We start from the raw sequence: 17,872 nt of genomic DNA, 5'->3' as shown, positions 1-17,872 counted from the left end.
GGATTAGAAGGATGACTTCAGAGACCATCAGCTGGTAATGCTGGAAGAGGCTAAATATGTCGGCCCCAAACCAGCAAGGAGCTGTCCCAACTTCCAGTAACCACCTTCTAGTCAGGCAAAATCAAAGAAGGAAAGGAAAGCAAAAGTCCTTAATAAAAAAGTCACAAAGGGAAAACAAAATAAAACACAAAAAAGTTATGAATCAAAGTTACCTTGCTGTTTTTCTACAATGAAGAAAGAGGACAAGACCAGAGTGAAAACTCTCTCTTGGTTCTTTCCAACAAGATGGGCAATGATTTATTTGAGATCACCCAAAATAACATCCTACAGAAAGGGAACTATAACATTACACAACCAAGTGTAGCTATAAAATCTCAAACATTCAGGCAATGCTTTATTTAGATCACCAAAAATAAGGTTTTATAGAAAAGGAACTGTAACAAGCAAATGTATAGCTGCAAATTTTCTTTTTGCCATCAATATCAACCCCCTCTAAAACATTCTGGGACTACTTTTCGGTTTCCAAGCAAAACTAATGTTTTGTTGCTCAGCCTCATCACAAGAATGAAAACGGTTTGCAAAACAATTTTGTTTAATGCTAACAAATAGTTTAAAAATGTGGTTATTGCTAAAAAGTAACTCCGTCTACTGAAACAGCCCAACCTACGCACACTTTCGTGAACATTTCACTGTGAACACAGCTGCTCTTTTCCCGCCGTCACAGATGACATGTACCGTGGCAAGGGTCACATGTTGGAGGCCGTTCAGGTACCTAGGAAGTAATCCTTAACAGAAATAACTACGGTAGGTAAGCAACTCAAACAAATGGGCCCGCCTCTGCCACACCCCCCCAAGGCGGGTGTCGCATTCGCTCTGCCTCTAAGGAAGGCCCGCCAACTCCCCAGTTCTTTATCGGGAATCGAGAGTGCAAAGCTAGATAGAGAAGCTGTTCTTCCAGAACCATCAAAACCTTAATAAATCGCCCTGGGGTTCTTTGTGCTGTAGTGCGCCTCACAGGCAGCAACATAGGCAGACTCTGGGAAAAAATCATCATGGTATTCTGCTAAAAACCTGGAAAAAAGAAAACAAATAGCCCCTATGATCACCACAATAAAGGCCAAATACCAAGAAGCAAAATTTTAACTTCCAACCACTCTAACATTTCACTCTTTTCTGTATGAGACAGAAAAAAAATAATGAATATAATCTTGATGTCTATATACTGATTACTTTCATTGCACATATCCGGCTTCGACGTTAATGACTATTTCATTGGAATCCTTTCACTATCAAGTGTACAAATAGAAATAGAACCTAAACTCCACTAGGTGGCAGTCTTGATTATATAATCACTTCTGTGCAAAAAGGCCTCGTGACTATTTCTACATTTTCCTCATTTCTTTATTTACTTATTTATATTTGGCTGCGCCAGGTCTTAGTGGAGGCTCGCAGGACCTTTAGTTGTGGCATGCGGTTCCCTGACCAGGGATCGAACCCGGGCCCCCGGCATTGGGAGCATGGAGTCTTAGCCACTTGACCACGGAAGTCCCACATTTTCCTCTTTTAAAAACAAACTATAGGGCTTCCCTGGTGGCGCAGTGGTTGAGAGTCTGCCTGCCGATGCAGGGGACACAGGTTCATGCCCCGGTCCGGGAAGATCCCACATGCCGTGGAGCGGCTGGGCCCGTGAGCCATGGTTGCTGAGCCTGCGCGTCCGGAGCCTGTGCTCCGCAATGGGAGAGGCCACAGCAGTGAGAGGCCCGCATACCACAAAAAAAAAAAAAAAAAAAAAAACTATAGGGGCTTCCCTGGTGGCGCAGTGGTTGAGAGTTCGCTGCCGATGCAGGGGACACGGGTTCGTGCCCCGGTCCGGGAAGATCCCACATGCCGCAGAGCGGCTGGGCCCGTGAGCCATGGCCGCTGGGCCTGCGCATCCAGAGCCTGTGCTCTGCAATGGGAGAGGCCACAGCAGTGAGAGGCCCGGGTACCGCAAAAAAAAAAAAAAAAAAAAAAAAAAACTATAAAAAAAAACTATAAAAAATAAATTATAAACTCAATAAATGTCACCTGAGAAATTCACAGTACTTACACGGCCTAAGTTAAATCAAAACTGAATGGTTTAGTAAGTGAAGAGCATTTTGTGTCCCAATTTGCCATGCCAAAGGTGCTGCAGTTCCACCAAAATAGGTAAGCAAGACTGACTTATGCCTGACTATGGATGGATGTTAAAATGTAGCCACTCAAGAATCTGCAACATAGAGATACTACGTTGACTCTGAAGTATCAAATATTTCCCCATGAATGGCTAAAACATTCTCACATGGGCCACATTAGCTAGTAAGCTAAGTAATTAGCCCCTTATTTGTTTCCTCTGCCTCTTCCCACCTGTCCAAATTCTTAAAAAGATAAGGATAAACCGCTGCAATACCTTCTTCAGTAAAAACCAAATCAAAATTCATTTGAGAGATAACTCTTTCTTCTTTGAGTGTACCCTTCCTACAGCAATTACTGATCCATTGATTCTCTAGTTGACGTCTTTGGATACATTTTCAAAACATTTTCATTACAGCTGACCCTTGAACAATGTGTGGGTTAGGGGCGCCGACCCTCTACACAGTTGAAAATCCCTGTATAACTTACAGTTGGGCCCTCCATATCCACTGTTCTTCCACATTCCTAGACTCAACCCACCACATGGATCATGTAGTACTATAGTATTTACTATTTTTAAAAATCCACATATAAGTCGATCTGTGCAGTTCAAACCCGTGTTGTTCAAGGGTCAACCGTACTATATTTATTTGTAAATCTTTCTAAGTTACCTCCTAAAACCCTAATTTCTATTTCGTATTGGGCATACCTCAAAATTAGCAGTATCTCCTATGCTAACTTGCGGCTGTCTCATTTTGGCACTATTTGATTTCAGCTTAACGAAATGTTGATGCCAAACAGAGTTGTGGGGTTTTTTTGAGGGGGAGGCTGGAGGGGAAGAGAGTGTTTTTGAAACTTGTTTCTAATAAAATGTTATAAAGTCTAATTCCACTCATTGGATACTTTGTTCAAAATACCCACACAAATATCTTTTAAAAAGTCCAAGACCCAGGGCTTCCCTGGTGGCACAGTGGTTGAGAGCCCGCCTGCCGATGCAGGGGACACAGGTTCGTGCCCTGGTCCGGGAGGATCCCACGTGCCACGGAGCGGCTGGGCCCGTGAGCCATGGCCGCTGAGCCTGCGCGTCCGGAGCCTGTGCTCCAAAACGGGAGAGGCCGCAGCGGTAGGAGGCCCGCGTACCGCAAAAAAAAAAAAAAACAACAAAAACTCCAAGACCCATTTCTCTGGCTGGAGTGGTCTCCACTCTGGTAAATCCTACTTGATTAGCTCTTGCAGGTTAGGGACTAAATACAGGGAAAAGGTACCCCCTTAAAGAGAATCAAGAAACAGGTCAGGGAGATATGACAAGTTGGGCGAGGCAGAGTGACAACCAGCCTTGAACGCCAAGAGGAACTGGTCAATAGACATCTGGGTGGGAGAGTTGGGCCACAGGCATAACGGAGGCTGGGGTCCACAGCCCCAGCTGCGGGGGAGGGGAGAGAGCCTCGGGGCAAATGATCTGACACGAATAAAATGACTGGCTCTGTCAGGTGAAGGAAACAATACCTTTCTCCGAACTCACAAACTATCAGCACATTTATCTTAACTCCAAAACAGACACCAAAATCAGACCTGTAAATTTAAGTTAGTTTATATACATGCAACAAAGAAAAGTCACATACTTAGGGTACTCCTGCATAAAATACATAGAATTACATTATTATCAATCTCACTCACTTCTTTAGAAAATTCATTTTCTATTCACATGGAAAATTAATTTTCTATTCACATGGAATCTAACTGGATTCTTCTAGTGACACCAAAAAATTTTACCTCCGTACAATGAATACCCTTCACTTAGAAACCAGATAAACTATGAAAAAAATAGCCCAAAACCCCCATGTTATAATTACTGTTAGAACCAACCATACTCGGGTAATACTGCTACCCACAGAGCTAGCTTCCACATCTGCTGAAGACAAGTTCAGAAAAGTCATACATAAGGTGGCAGAGTAAGTTTTGACAAACTAATCACAATACCTCAGAAAGAGATCAAAGTGCTTCAGTAAAGCCTTCAGATTCTTCTCAGAAAAGGACATCTTTCCAAGGATTTCTGGAAGTTTCACTGCATTAAAAATAAAAGCAAAACCATTTACAATCAATCGGCAGAATCTGGCGATGAGTAGGACACACTCAGGATCCTCTGGCTCCTCATGTGTCTTTATTTGAATTGAAATTAACATCTATGTTGCCAAACAACACCAAAACTCCTACTGAACACAAAAACAGAGTAGTAGTACAAACATTACAAACACAATTTTTATGAAATATAAGATCCATTTGGTGTCTTTTTTTGAGATCAACATTTAATGATTTTTCTTAGACCCCAAAATTACCACAAGATGTACATAAGCTTATAAGTGTTAAAATCAAAAAAGAAAATAAAAAGGGAAAGAAGAAAGCAGGGACCAGGATTTCTTACCGAACAATCGCAGCAAGTGTTGCGCCCCATAAATGTAAGAGGGTGGAGGTGGCTGGTCACCTGGTGGGTAACTGTCGGGTACAAGTTTCCAGGAGAGGACCTGGGAAAAGCAGATTGAATGCTTTGTTGTTATATCTTAACACTCCATTACCAACAGATCTGAACATTTGGAATCCCGGCAAACACATACACAATGACATTCTCAGGCCAGCAGAAAGACATCACCCATCAAGTGTCACATTTCTACACCCAAGCTTCCCATCCCTCTGGCACCTCTGGAGCTGCCTCACAGCTGGACCAGAAAATGGGAGGAAACCAAATGTGGAACAAAACAATGACAAGAAACCAATGTGGAGGTTCTAAAGCCATCCCACCTTCCTTGGCAACATGGAGACACTTCTAATCACCTAAAAATTATGACAAATTGTATGACGATGAAAAAAATATGCCACTCGGGCTTCCCTGGTGGCGCAGTGGTGAAGAATCCGCCTGCCAATGCAGGGGACACGGGTTCGAGCCCTGGTCTGGGAAGATCCCACATGCCACGGAGCAACTAAGCCCGTGTGCCACAACTACTGAGCCTGCACTCTAGAGCCCACGAGCCACAACTACTGAGCCCACGTGCCACAACTACTGAAGCCCGCGCACCTAGAGTCCATGCTCTGCAACAAGAAAGCCACCACTATGAGAAGCCCATGCACCGCAACGAAGAGTAGCCCCCGCTCGCTGCAACTAGAGAAAGCCCGTGTGCAGCAACGAAGACCCAATGCAGCCAAAAATAAATAAAATAAATTTTAAAAAGTATGCCACTATATCAAATAACACAAACTTATAAAAATAAATAAAATGAGGAAGGAAGACTTAAAATTAGATTAGGGAAATATTTGATTTTCTAATTTTCAATAGCTACTACCTATAAATTAGCTGTAACTGTTTTGGTCATTTTGCCCCTTTTCTTTTACTGAAAATTCTGCTGTATTAGACAGTGAAGCAATAAAAAGTGATCCAAAGATGTTTTGAGTAATGTTACCATTGTTTCAAGGTTCTCTAATTTTCTGCTATGTTAGATTCACTTTGGAACCTAATTTCATCCATTGAATCAAGCGAAAATAGACTTCAACCCTAGTAACTGATTTCTTTTCCTTCACTTTGAATTTCAGAACTGTGGGTGGATTTGCGGCTTTTGTTAAAGTAAGAGTTGAATTTCCATAGAAATACTTCAGCAAATCATAGAACGCTTCTCCTGAGTTGCTGTTTTGCTTTTTGAGATCTGTCAAGTTTAATCTGGAAATAGCGTCAAAGGAAACCCTCTACAAGACAAAGCAGAAGGATGCCAAAACGACCCGAGAAAGGCTGATGTAGTCAATTTGATCAAATGAAATTGTAGAAGTTAACAAGTACCACCATGGTTCCATATAACTCCATGCAGAATGTCTGGGCTTCAGCCCTTGCCTCACCGACCCCACCCTTCTGTGCTGTACCAGGCTCAGGGTAGGAGTAAGTTTCAGCACCTTTACACTCTCCCCAGCACCTAACCCAGTGGTGCACACAGCTGAAGCTCGGGAACTGTTTTCGACAATGATACTCAAAGTGAACATAGGCGGGGCTTCCCTGGTGGCGCAATGGCTGGGAGTCCGCCTGCCGATGAGGGGGACGCGGGTTCATGCCCCGGTCCGGGAAGATCCCACGTGCCGCGGAGCGGCTGGGCCCGTGAGCCATGGCCGCTGAGCCTGCGCATCCGGAGCCTGTGCTCCGCGGCGGGAGAGGCCGCAGCGGTGAGAGGCCCGCGTACCGCAAAAAAAAAAAAAAAAAAGTGAACATAGGGGAGTCTGAGACCACTGAAGGCATGAAGTGCCCGTGTGCAAAAGCAGCTCATCTGGTTAGTTAGCAAGCCAGTCTACCTCACTCAATTTTGCATCTCAGTGCAGTGACTCATCTCCTATTTATCAAAGAGGCATTATGGGGGTAAATAACAGGTTTCTAGTGGAGGATTCTTAACTGAGGTGTGCACGGGAACCACCTGTGATCTCAAGCAGGAATGTGAGTCCAGACCCTCCCCATGTGGTGGGGCAGCGAACGTCATGGGGAGAGTGAGTCTCAGGTGGTCAGGATGCAGAGCCCTGGGGAAAACATACTGCAATATACGCACTTATGGAGGGGGAATGCACTAAGGTCTCACGAATCATTGAGAGTCTGCCCAACTCCAACCACTGACTAGAAATCCTACTTTTTCACTAGAGCTTGCAGCTCTACCTAAAACCACTAGATGGTGGCCTTGCACCAGTGACCAGATTGGGAATGGCCGTGCCTCAATATTCAGATGTCTTCTAGAAGAAACATGATTCCCCTTAAATAATAACACTTGCAGGGCCCTCTTGTCTGAAAAATGGAAAATCAGGGACTGCTTGCACTAGGAATTTCCTAAATCTCCCCTCAACATCACTGTAACACAAACTGAGTTTTCTAGCAGGGGTCAGCCAACTTACAGCCCTTGGGCCAAATCCAACCCCCTTGTGCTAAGAACGGTTATGTTTTTAATGGTTTTTTAGAAATCAAATGAATAATACTTCACGACATATGAAAGTCATATGAAATTCAATTACTAGCGTGCGTGAATGAATTTTGGAGGCACACTGCACACTCATTCATTTGTGAACTATCCATACCGCTTTCACGCTGGTGCACAGCCCTGAAGGTATTTACAATCTGACCCTTTATAAGAAAAGTTTGCTGACCCCTGTCATCAAATATTCTTTCTAGTAAAGCCATCCTTCCCTATGCACAGAAACAAGAAAAATCCCACTTCCTAGGTGAGATTCACAGAATATCCCAGTGGACTAAGACATCTCCTGAACTCCTGAAACACTCACTACCTACCTCAGTTAACTGGCCTTAAAAATAGTTTTAAATTGAAGTTCTCCCATCCATAAAGTGGAACTCTGGTGGTGAGGCTGTTCTCGAGAACTTGAGGTAATTTAGGTCAAGCGCCTGGCACAATGCACTACTGTTGAGGATGGTTTTTTAAAAATATTTATTTATTTATTTATTTATTTTTGGCTGTGTTGGGTCTTCGTTGCTGCGCATGGGCCTTCTCTAGTTGCGGCGAGCGGGGGCTGCTCTTCTGTTGCGGTGCTCGGGCTTCTCATTGCGGCTTCTCTTGTTGCAGAGCATGGGCTCTAGGCACGCAGGCTTCAGTAGTTGCAGCACGCAGGCTCAGTAGTTGTGGCTCACGGGCTCTAGAGCGCAGGTTCAGTAGTTGTGGCGCACAGGCTTAGTGGCTCTGCGGCATGTGGGATCTTCCCAGACCAGGGCTCGAACCCATGTCCCCTGCATTGCCAGGCGGATTCTTAACCACCGCGCCACCAGGGAAGTCCCGAGGATGGGTTTCATATTTTTAAGTGATTGAGAAAATGCCAAAAGTGGAATATTTCATAACATAGAAAAATTATCTGATATTAAAGTTTCAGCATCCATAAATAAAGTTTCCTTGGACCACAGCACACTCATTCATTTACAGAGTGCCTATGGTTGCTTTGGAGTTGGGGAGTCTCAACAGCAACTGTGTGGCCTGCAAGGTTTAAAATATTTACTCTCTGGCCTTTTGCAGAAAAAATGTGCTGATAACCGTTCCATAAAATGAAAATAATCACACTTCAATACTTGTACTTATTTGAAATAAAAGATGAATGTTAAGTGTAGGGCTGGAATCCTAACCATTGTCTCATTTTAGAAACCACAAATACAACGTTACAATCATATGAACCATTCTGTTACCATTCGCAGCAACAGTAACATAATGTGTCTTCTAAGAAAACCCAACTTTCTCCTGCAGGATTTAAGAAACCACAAAAGGAAGGACTCACTGGGGATGAACAGCAGGCAGTAACTCTTTACCTCATTTATTTCATTAGTTCTTCTGCCTTCAAAGCCAGCAAACACCGCACTCCCTTCCTTGCTAGGGGTCAGAGGAACGGGTGAGGATGATCTGCTATGAACGGGTGTCTCTTCAAAAGGAAAAGATGTTCATTATTCACTTGTAAATCACACAGCTACGGAATTAAAGACTGCTGGAAGACCTTTACAAGCAGCAGAGATGTTATTAATCTTTAACGATAAGACTTCCCTATTAAAGACAATACCTGGAATATTATTTGGTGGGAAAAAGCAAAGCAAGGGAATCAAGTACTGAGATACGCTACGTGATGAACCTTGAAAACATTATGTTAAGTGAAAGAAGCCACAGACAGAAGGCCACATACAGTATGATTCTACTGATACGAATACACGCCCAGAAGAGGCAAATCCATAGGGACGGGAAGTGACTAGTGGGTGCCCAGTACGGCAGATTAGGGCTGAGGGGAGGGACTGCTACCAGACTTGTCGGCCAGCTCTAACCGGTCAGCGCCGAGGATCCACGCTGCAGAGCTGAAGGCGTGGGGGGCTCCCTTCTCTTAGCTATAGCTGGTGGTAGGTTAGGGACAATGCCTCGTGAGCCTCAGGCGGGCCGAACTCCTGAGTCAAATCCCCAGAGCCGAGCAGGCGAATCTGGATGTGAGCCTGTGCTCGTCCTGTTCTCCCCCAGCCCCTCCTGCCGGCTGGACGCGTTTCAGGGGTGCGAAGTGGCACATCGGCTCTCCCCGGCGCAGCCTTCCTGCCCGGGGGGTGGACCTACTCTTTTCCAGGTGCAGGAACAGCTTGGGCATGCTGGCAGACGCGTCCTGCTGCCGGCGCTTGGGCTGGGGCGAGGCGCTGCTCTCCGACAGCCGGTCGCAATTGGCCGAGTGGCGTGTGGACCGCCGCAGAGACTGCAAGGCTTCCGGCTCGGCTTTGCGCCTTTTGGGGGTGGCTGGCTCGCCTGTGGTGGGCTGACTCTCTGTGGACTGTGGTGTGGATGGATTCAACAAAGGTGGGCTTGGAGAGAGCTCCTCTGGGTTCCTACGGAAGACGGGACAACGCCACACGTGTCTGGCCCACAGGATCTCTGTAAAACCTGGAGGGGTTCTTCAATGGCTTCTTTCACACAGTAAACACGCCCTCCACTCCACTGCAGGAGGCTTAGAAACTTTCACTTCCAGATGTGCCCAAATATTTTCTTAAAAAGTAACTAAACATATTAAATCATTTTAACCCTTTAAATAATTCCTCAAGGCACACTGGCATTAAAGATTGTGACGCCCTTTTATACTTGTCTTAGGTCAGTGGTTCTCAACTGGGAGTGATTCTACTCTGCCAGGGGACACTGACACCTTCTGGAGACAGTTTTGATTGTCACAACGGGGAAAGGGCCATTGGGCTCTAATGGGTGGAGCCCAGGGAGGCTGCCCAACACCCTACAATGCACAGGACGGTGCCACCACAAAAGATGATACACTTCAAAACATCAGTAGAGCCAAGGCTGAGAAACCCTGGTGGAGAGAATAAGAACACCACATTATCTCATCACAGTGTCACTACTGGTAAGACTAGAAACACCACAAACATCGGCCAAATTTTGCGGCAACACGTGGTCCACCCCAGACACTGGGAACCTCGAGGTTTGGAGGAGGGCATGGGGACATCAACACAGGTCCCCAGTGAGTCACACAGGCCTCTCAAACGGGGTGGAACCAACGGGGAAGGAAGGCAGGCTGAGAAGAGACGGTCATGAGGCAGACAACCAGGAGACAGGACCCGGGGTGGGGGGAAAGGTGGCCGACACATGGCACAGCAAGTGCAAAGGCAGATGGTGAACAGGCAAGAAGAGATGGATGAGTGGAAATCGTGAGAACAGACCACTCTCAGGAAGACGGGCCTCGGGGAGAGAGGGAAGTAGCTTACACAGACGTAGGCATAGACTCAGGGTGGGGGACTTTCAACCCCCCCAAAGAATAGATATTTGGAAATGCTTGGGCATTGAGGGAAGAAAGTGGGGACACAGCAGACCAGGAAGGAAACTAACCTTACCTGGAGGGCAGAGGTGGCCAGCCCTTCATGAACTTCCTCATTTAATAACTACCTACAGAAGCAAATGTTCTCTCCATCGTACAGAGGCAAAAGCAAGAGGCTCAAAAGACACCCCCCCAAGTCTCACAACCTATATGTGGGGAAGCCAAATTCAAACCCACATCTACCTTTCTCAGGCCGTGCTCTCTTCACCCCACTGTCTTTGGAAAGCACGGGCTGGCTACACAAGAGCCAACTTCTCTACACTGAAATCTTCACTTGGTAAAACCTTTTAGAGCCACTTGCAAGTGAATGATGACTTAGCTTACCCAGGAAAAAAGAAAACGACCAGTATGGGCGCTTTGCAATGTACTCCCTCCTCCAAATGCGTTGGCCCCATAGCATCCAATAGAAATCTTCAGAAACAGATTTAGCTATTTCACTGCTGATATCTGATGGTTGAACTGCAAGTTAACTTACCTATTAGTGTTTGTGGTACTTTCCTTAATCGGAAGAAAAAATTTGGACGAAGTCACCTTTTTATACTGAACTTGTTCATATGGATAGAGCAAAACCAATGGGAGAGTGTAATCAAAGGTTATTCTTAATCCATCCACCATCTCCTTACAAAGGTCAACGCTGGAAGGATTAAAGAGATTAGAGATGCAGTAAAATAAGAGAACTTTCCAAAATGTCACAATGAAATTGCACATTTTAAGAAGGAAGAGTTTTAAATGCTATATACTACACCTATGTGTGTAAAAAATAAAGTTAGCCTGTAGATGCTAATAATAAAGAATTAAATGGGAACACAGATCTATAATATAAAGTGCAATAAGTAATTTTACCTTACCACACTGAACACAAATGAATATGCCCAGTGCCACACAAGGAGCCCAAGCAGTCTGTGCTGCAGAAGGTGGACAGACCCCAATCACCGGGAGCTGAAGGGGGCGGTCCTGACGAACTAACACACCTGTTTAAACTTGAACAATCTACGTGTCTGATTCTACTCCTGCTGGCTCATGTGCGCAAGGCAAGCTATGAGGACAATTACTCAGACTAGGAAAAAGACCTGTTTGTGAACAAGCCTCGATAAAATTCTCATCCCCCATTCGGGTACTTCTCAAGGAAAAAAAACAGTTATCTCCCTAAATTACATCATTGAAAAAAACTCCAGGTGTTGAGGCAGTGCATATACTCAATGGATCCACACCACATACCTAAGGAGTTACTGAACATTCCAAAAAAGGGACAATATTTTGAAATTAAACTGGTTATTACGTGAATCATCAAGTGCTATAGTAAATGAATTCATAATAACTGAAACAGAGACATGTTACTTGTTCTAAATGGAAGTCACTTCTCTAATACCCGAAGCGAACCATGAAACGCCAACCATCCCTCCCCTACTTACTTCTTTTCTGCTGGGATATAATGCACATTCATGTTGGCATGTGGCATAGAGTGATGGTGACGAGGCCTCTCATTGGCTGAAAAGGCTGCATTGATAGCAAAATGCTTCACGTATGATTCCAAAATAGTTATGATGTTGGTCTGGCACGGAAGTTTCACTAACTGTTAACAAAAATATAAACATCTGATGTATACATCCCATTGTATAAACCATATACGCCAAGAAACAGTGGTCTTGTCTACATCATTTTTGAAGCTCAAAAATAAAGCCAACTGTGTTTGAAGATAATTTTTTAAGCAAACGTGCTTTGAAGCTCTTTGACTTTTTTCTTCTACTGATCATATCCCCATGTAGATTACAGTAATAATTTAAAAAATAATGCAAGCAGTGATTCTCAGCTTAGTGATCCATTAGAACCACCTGCGGAGCCTCTAAGATATCCACAGCTGCCACCCCCAACACCAAGAATCAATTTCACCTTGACCTCTTGGTTGAAGCCCAGGCATCAGGACTTTGCGAAGCTCCCTAGAAGATTCTAATGGGCAGCCAGGGCTGGAAAAGACTGCACACTTTCATCAGCAGAACAGTACTGTCAGAGAAGTTTAAAACCCGACTCAGTACAAAACTTAAAATATGAATTGCATTCCTCCAAGGTTCTCAACTTTTTAAGATTGCAAAATACAGCTAAATGAAAGCTCTATTACAGATGCATGTTTTATATGTTATCCCTGTGTACCCGTTTCCTCCTGTTGATATAGTAACAATCGTCCTCAAGCTTCTTCTTCAGAACTTCAGGGATTTCTATAGTTATTGTTCTTTCTTCCATTTCCTTTTTTGCATGCAGCTCTGGTTCCTCCTTCTGCAACATCACAATTCCAGTTTTAGCTACTTAAGACAGAGAGTCTATATCCAAAGACGGACTAACATAAGGACAGCCTACAATGAAACAAACCCAGTTAATCTTCGACATTTACACCAGTAATGATGCCAAGTGTTCTAATGAAAAGTATATTAAAAGCCAAAAGTTAACTTGTTTTAGGCCACTAACCACATTGCAAATGATTATTTTGCTTCTTCCCAACTTAACTTTACCGGTGGGATTCATGTTAACTTTGTAGACAGGCAAACAGAAGATGCCAAACTCTGATACTTAATCGGCATTATAAAAAGTTCACACTTTCACTGGAAAGAAAGAGGTAACTACGATTTGTGAAAACACTTTATGGGTACGAAGAGCCATGGACAGGTTCTTACAGTAACTATAAGTAAGGGTTAAGGGTTATTTCCCCTTATATATGAAGTACAATTTTACAATATTTGGTTAAAGAAAACATTTCACAACTAGAAATTTACCACTAAAATATATGCCAAAGACAAAGAGTTTTTACAATAAAAACTTTATACCACTTCAGTCTTTTCTTCAATATCACTTTCTTCACTTATTTCTTCATCCTTTTCTTCACTACTGTCATCAGAAGAACTGCTTATTGCTATAGGTAAAACACAAAATACCAGGCAAGCCTGCATTATACACTTCCCTAACGCTTATGTTTACAATTCTTTAAGGTGGCATGCATGTCCTACTGCTGGTGATAATAAACTACTATCCTGCATAAATTTTAAACGCTGAACACAATGACTGTACCTTTCAGAATAGAAATTTATTTTGAAAAAATGTAACACCAATTTCAAGGGATGCAAAAACCACACAGGTAAATGATCTGCAAGTGTTTAGTCACCTAGGATCCTACGGTTCCCTGCCGCATTCGTAAGTGGAGCAAGGTACCAAGAAGAAAACATGAGAATGCACCTCTGAGGGGTCCGTATAAAGACACTGGCTGAGAAGGCAGTGGTCTTGTGCAAGGCTGATGAGGTCTAATTAGAATCTTATTGACTGCTACTTTAATTGTTAAAAACAAAAGGGGCAAACGTTTTATGTAATGAGCTTAAAATGTTTCCCTGTCTGTAATTCGAATGAATCTTCCCCCTCCATCCTGCGGTATAAAAGAACTAGGTAGGGCTTCCCTGGTGGCGCAGTGGTGGAGAGTCCGCCTGCTGATGCAGGGGACACGGGTTCATGCCCCGGTCCGGGAAGACCCCACGTGCCGCGGAGCGGCTTGGGCCCGTGAGCCATGGCCGCTGAGCCTGCGCGTCCGGAGCCTGCGCGTCCGGAGCCTGCGCGTCCGGAGCCTGTGCTCCGCAACGGGAGAGGCCACAACGGTGAGAGGTCCGCGTACCGCAAAAAAAAAAAAAAAAAAAAAACTAGGTAAAACTCCTTTTAACCAGAGAAAATGAGTCAAGCCACTCACAGTTTTCAACATTTTCATCTTTTTCTTCAGCAGGGAGGCTTTTTAAGACAGAATCCACACCAGGCAACCTGCAGCGCTTCTTCTTTCTTCCTGTGCTTCTCCTGAAACAAACACAACTGAAATGCTGACGATGACTGATATTGGTCTTGAGGAAAAAAACCAAACACAATAACAGTACTTAAGATATAATAAAGTACCTAAGATATAATTAAACTTTAAAACATAACTGGTAATCTCCACTTCAGAATACTACACAATAACCTCTCTGAAAGCACGGCAGTTATTTCGAATACAATAGAAACACTATGCGCTAACACACTTTAAAAATGTAAAATTACTTAAGAAACCATGTTTACCAGATTTTAAAACTTTCATACCATAAAAATTCTAAACACTAAAAGAAAACACACTGAGTAACATTTATATGCTTTTTGTATTCTTACAGGCGAGCTACAGCTTTCCTTGCCAATTTACGCTGTAATCTCCGATTTTCATCGGTGTCACGAAGGACATGATCTTCAGCTGCCCATCTATCCCAGCTAATCAAACAAAAAAGGAAAAGAATGTAAAATTCATTATTTTAGCTTGATATGAAACCAATGTTAAAAGCACCTCACAGGAACAGATGTGTCTCAGAATTACTTACATTTTAGAAAACTATTTAAATATTTTAAAATCACAAAAAAGATGTAAACTGAAAACGGAACTCATTCAGACACAGAAGCAACTGGGGTTTCCAAAATTACCCATAGAGAATCCAAATATAATCGACTTAGAAATAATCATTCTTCAGAGTAGGCAAGGTTTGATTTTTTTAAAAAAGCAAAAACAGGAAATGAAACTTTCCTGGGAGTGTTTCTAGAACTTAACAAAGAAGTTTGCAATGTTCCTGTGCAGAGGTGATCAATTTTCATTCCGGTTTAACAAGTACACTCACCTTCTGTTCCAACCATTAAAATGGATCAGATATTCTGGGATCTTTCTGCCTTTTTCGTCTTTCCCAACAATAACATCGACAATCTGAAACCAGGAAATATCGTCCACAAACGATAGAGCATAGAGAATATTAGAAGCTGGATCAGGAAAACTAGATCATAGACCTTTTCGTAAAAGAAAAGAAAGCATTCTCTCCTTTTTTAGACAGAGAGCTGGACTGAAACATTTTTCCTTTCAATTCCATTTTTTTTCCTGAGTGGATGCCTCAAAATAGGAAGCATCCCTCCAACCACCCCGATTGGTCTCTGAGTGTGAGAACGGGTGCAGCTTCCGAAACCACTGGCCGGCCGAACTGTCACTAACTAAAAAGGGTCCAGGCTAGACAAGCGAGCTGCAGCCGAGAGACCTTTGGGAGTTGTAGTCTCCCGGGCTCCGCTGCGTCCAGGTCCAGTTCGGCTCGCAGCTTACGCCATCCCTCCCAGCGGTGCCCCATGGAAAACGTCTGGGGCAAATGATGGGGCGTGTCACCCTTGGGGAGACTCAGGCGGGGAGGGAGGAAGCACAGCAAACAGAAAACTGAGACGGGGGCAGCGGGGGTAAAGTCCGAAAGTAAAATGTAGAGCCCGGAAGGCTTGGGCAATCCCCCAAAGGGCAGCACCTCCCAGACACACCTGGGGCCCGGGACTAGCCCCCAACTCCCGGAGTGCGAGGCCAACTCCCTCTGGCCGTTCAGACCTTAGCTGCTGCAGATGTGGCTCAACGTCCCCCGAGCCCCGGAGACTTAGGCGGACAGGCACGGGGCGCGACACGGAGATTGAAAATCTAAATGTTGCAAGGCCCTGAAGGACTATGACAGCCGGGCAACCTTGCCCTCGGGGTGCGGGTCGCGGCCTACGGAAGGGGGCGAGCCTAGACACGACTGGGGCCCCAGGGCAACGACATCGCCAGTCCACGGCCAGTACTGCGGCGCTATGGATTAGGATCTGGCCCGGGTCGATCAGGGCGAGGCGCGGGAGCCCACGCGGCACTAGATCGCACAGGATGAGGGGCGGTTTAACCGTCAGGCCGAAGCTGTGTGCCTCCTGGATATGCGGCCCCCGCTGCCAGCTCCCCGGCCTAACGACTTGGCACACCAGGCTCCGAGGGCGCCAGTGCACCCCGGGCACCGGGCGGAAGCGGAAGAGCCCGGGCCCCGACTCCCCATCGCGGTACCCCGCGAGCGCCCCCTGTAGCCCGTGTGGTGCCGCGCAGGCCGAGGAGCCGCGAGCAGGGAGCACCCGGGCCCCGCCACTTCCCCAGCTCCGCGGCGCCGTCCACACCCGCATCCGCATTCGCCTCCCGTCCCGGTGTCCCCGGCCCGCGCCTCCTCCCTGTCCCTCCGCGGCGGCACCTTGGCATCGTACAGCACTCGCGCCTTGGTGGGGTCAGGCTCGAAGCACAGCACTTTCTCCCCTGAGTGGAATTTAAATTTCATGCCCTCACTCGCGCTCATTTGCTCATCGTGGCGGAGGGCGAGGCTCCGGGGCGGGCGGAGCGCGCGCGGTGGGGGAGGGGAGTGGGGGCGGGGAGGTGGCGCGCCTCTGCTAGGGTGCTGGGGAAGGAGCGGGGACTGGCGGAGGCTGCGACCGGCCCGCCCTCGGCTCCGCCTCTGCCCGCCTCGCGCCACTGCTGGACCTCGGAGCAGCCGGGCGCGCGCGCTCCCGACCGAGCGCGCCCCTGCGACTCCCCGCCGGGCTGCGAGTGGGGGGCCTGCGGCCGAGATCTACCCGCAGAGCGGCCCCTCGCGCCCTCCTGGGAAAGGCGGCCGAAGCGGGGCCCACGGGGTCTTCGCGCCGGACACCCGATCTCCGGTCCGGGGACGGGAGACGCTAGGAGAGAGCCCGTCTGGGGTGGGCACTGGCTGTGGGGAAGCCGGCCGGCGGCTGCCTTCCGGGAGCTCCCTGGCCGCGCCGCATCCTGCACCTTAGCAGAGCGCGGTGGCCACGCGCGGCGGACGTCGGGCTGGGGTCGGGTCTAGATGGGCAGTGGCCTTGGGCGGGGGGCGAAGGGTCGTGGAAGAGTGAATAAAGCACTGGGACGTATCGGGGCCAGGACAAGCAGGTGGCGGGCCTGGAGGCTCCCAGTGACAGCGGGTGAGCCGTGGGCGGGGAGGCTGATGGGTCCTTCCCAGGTCGTTCCATGGTTTTCCACCCCCCAGAACTCGCAGAGATGCTCCCTCAAGGTCTGTCTTCTCCAATACTGTACACCGAAAACTCCCTACAGGTGAGAGGTGTTGTACTAACAGGTACCTGAGGGGATGCTCAGGACGAATGACAAATGCCGGGAGACGCTTCTTGAAGGGCAAACCTCTACAGACAGGAAAGATGGTGCCGGGTTTGTTTTCTTTTGAGGAATGGAAAGTCTTTAGGTAGTGTAGTTGCTGAATTAAGACCCAACTGGAGACCAGCTCTGAGGCTCTGGGGTGGTGGTGAGTTGCCTGTCCTCCACACTCTGGGCTCTGTTCTTGACTCCAGAAATTTGCACTTGCCTCCGCCTTCACTGGGTTCCTGGTACACATACATCCTTCAGGCTTCACTTTGGACACAGCCAAGAGAAAACCCCTCAGGCTTCCCTAGATGAAGACACACCCCTCCGGGATTCCGCGCCCCCCCGCCCCAGCCCTCTATTCATCCATTTCTTGCATTTACTACTCTGCTGTAGGGCTGTTCATTTGCA

The 17,872-nt window shown here is 46.4% G+C and overlaps 1 protein-coding gene across 3 annotated transcripts; it reads right to left on the bottom strand.

Annotated features, from left to right (window-relative positions):
* Positions 1 to 513: 513 nt before the first annotated feature.
* On the bottom strand, positions 514 to 16,653 carry MSL3 (MSL complex subunit 3). 3 transcript variants are annotated; one of them, XM_079727695.1, is made up of 14 exons: positions 16,548 to 16,653; positions 15,159 to 15,241; positions 14,665 to 14,760; positions 14,222 to 14,322; positions 13,317 to 13,402; positions 12,649 to 12,771; positions 11,913 to 12,073; positions 10,976 to 11,134; positions 9,246 to 9,508; positions 8,468 to 8,577; positions 4,574 to 4,673; positions 4,132 to 4,216; positions 971 to 1,071; positions 514 to 785 (listed from the first exon to the last, which is right to left on the bottom strand). In XM_079727695.1, exons 1-13 carry the CDS (start codon positions 16,647 to 16,649, stop codon positions 972 to 974), a joined length of 1,569 nt encoding a protein of 522 aa, XP_079583821.1. In that variant the 5' UTR covers positions 16,650 to 16,653; the 3' UTR covers positions 514 to 785; position 971. The 3 variants fall into 3 exon arrangements, with proteins under 3 accessions (XP_079583821.1, XP_079583822.1, XP_079583823.1); XM_079727696.1 differs by having other exon boundaries at positions 514 to 1,071; positions 13,320 to 13,402; XM_079727697.1 differs by having other exon boundaries at positions 514 to 1,071; positions 14,222 to 14,319.
* Positions 16,654 to 17,872: the final 1,219 nt, after the last annotated feature.

The sequence above is a fragment of the Hyperoodon ampullatus genome (assembly GCF_949752795.1).
Source record: "Hyperoodon ampullatus genome assembly, chromosome: X".
Lineage (NCBI taxonomy): Eukaryota > Metazoa > Chordata > Mammalia > Artiodactyla > Ziphiidae > Hyperoodon > Hyperoodon ampullatus.
This window is presented reverse-complemented; position numbering and strand designations above follow the sequence as displayed.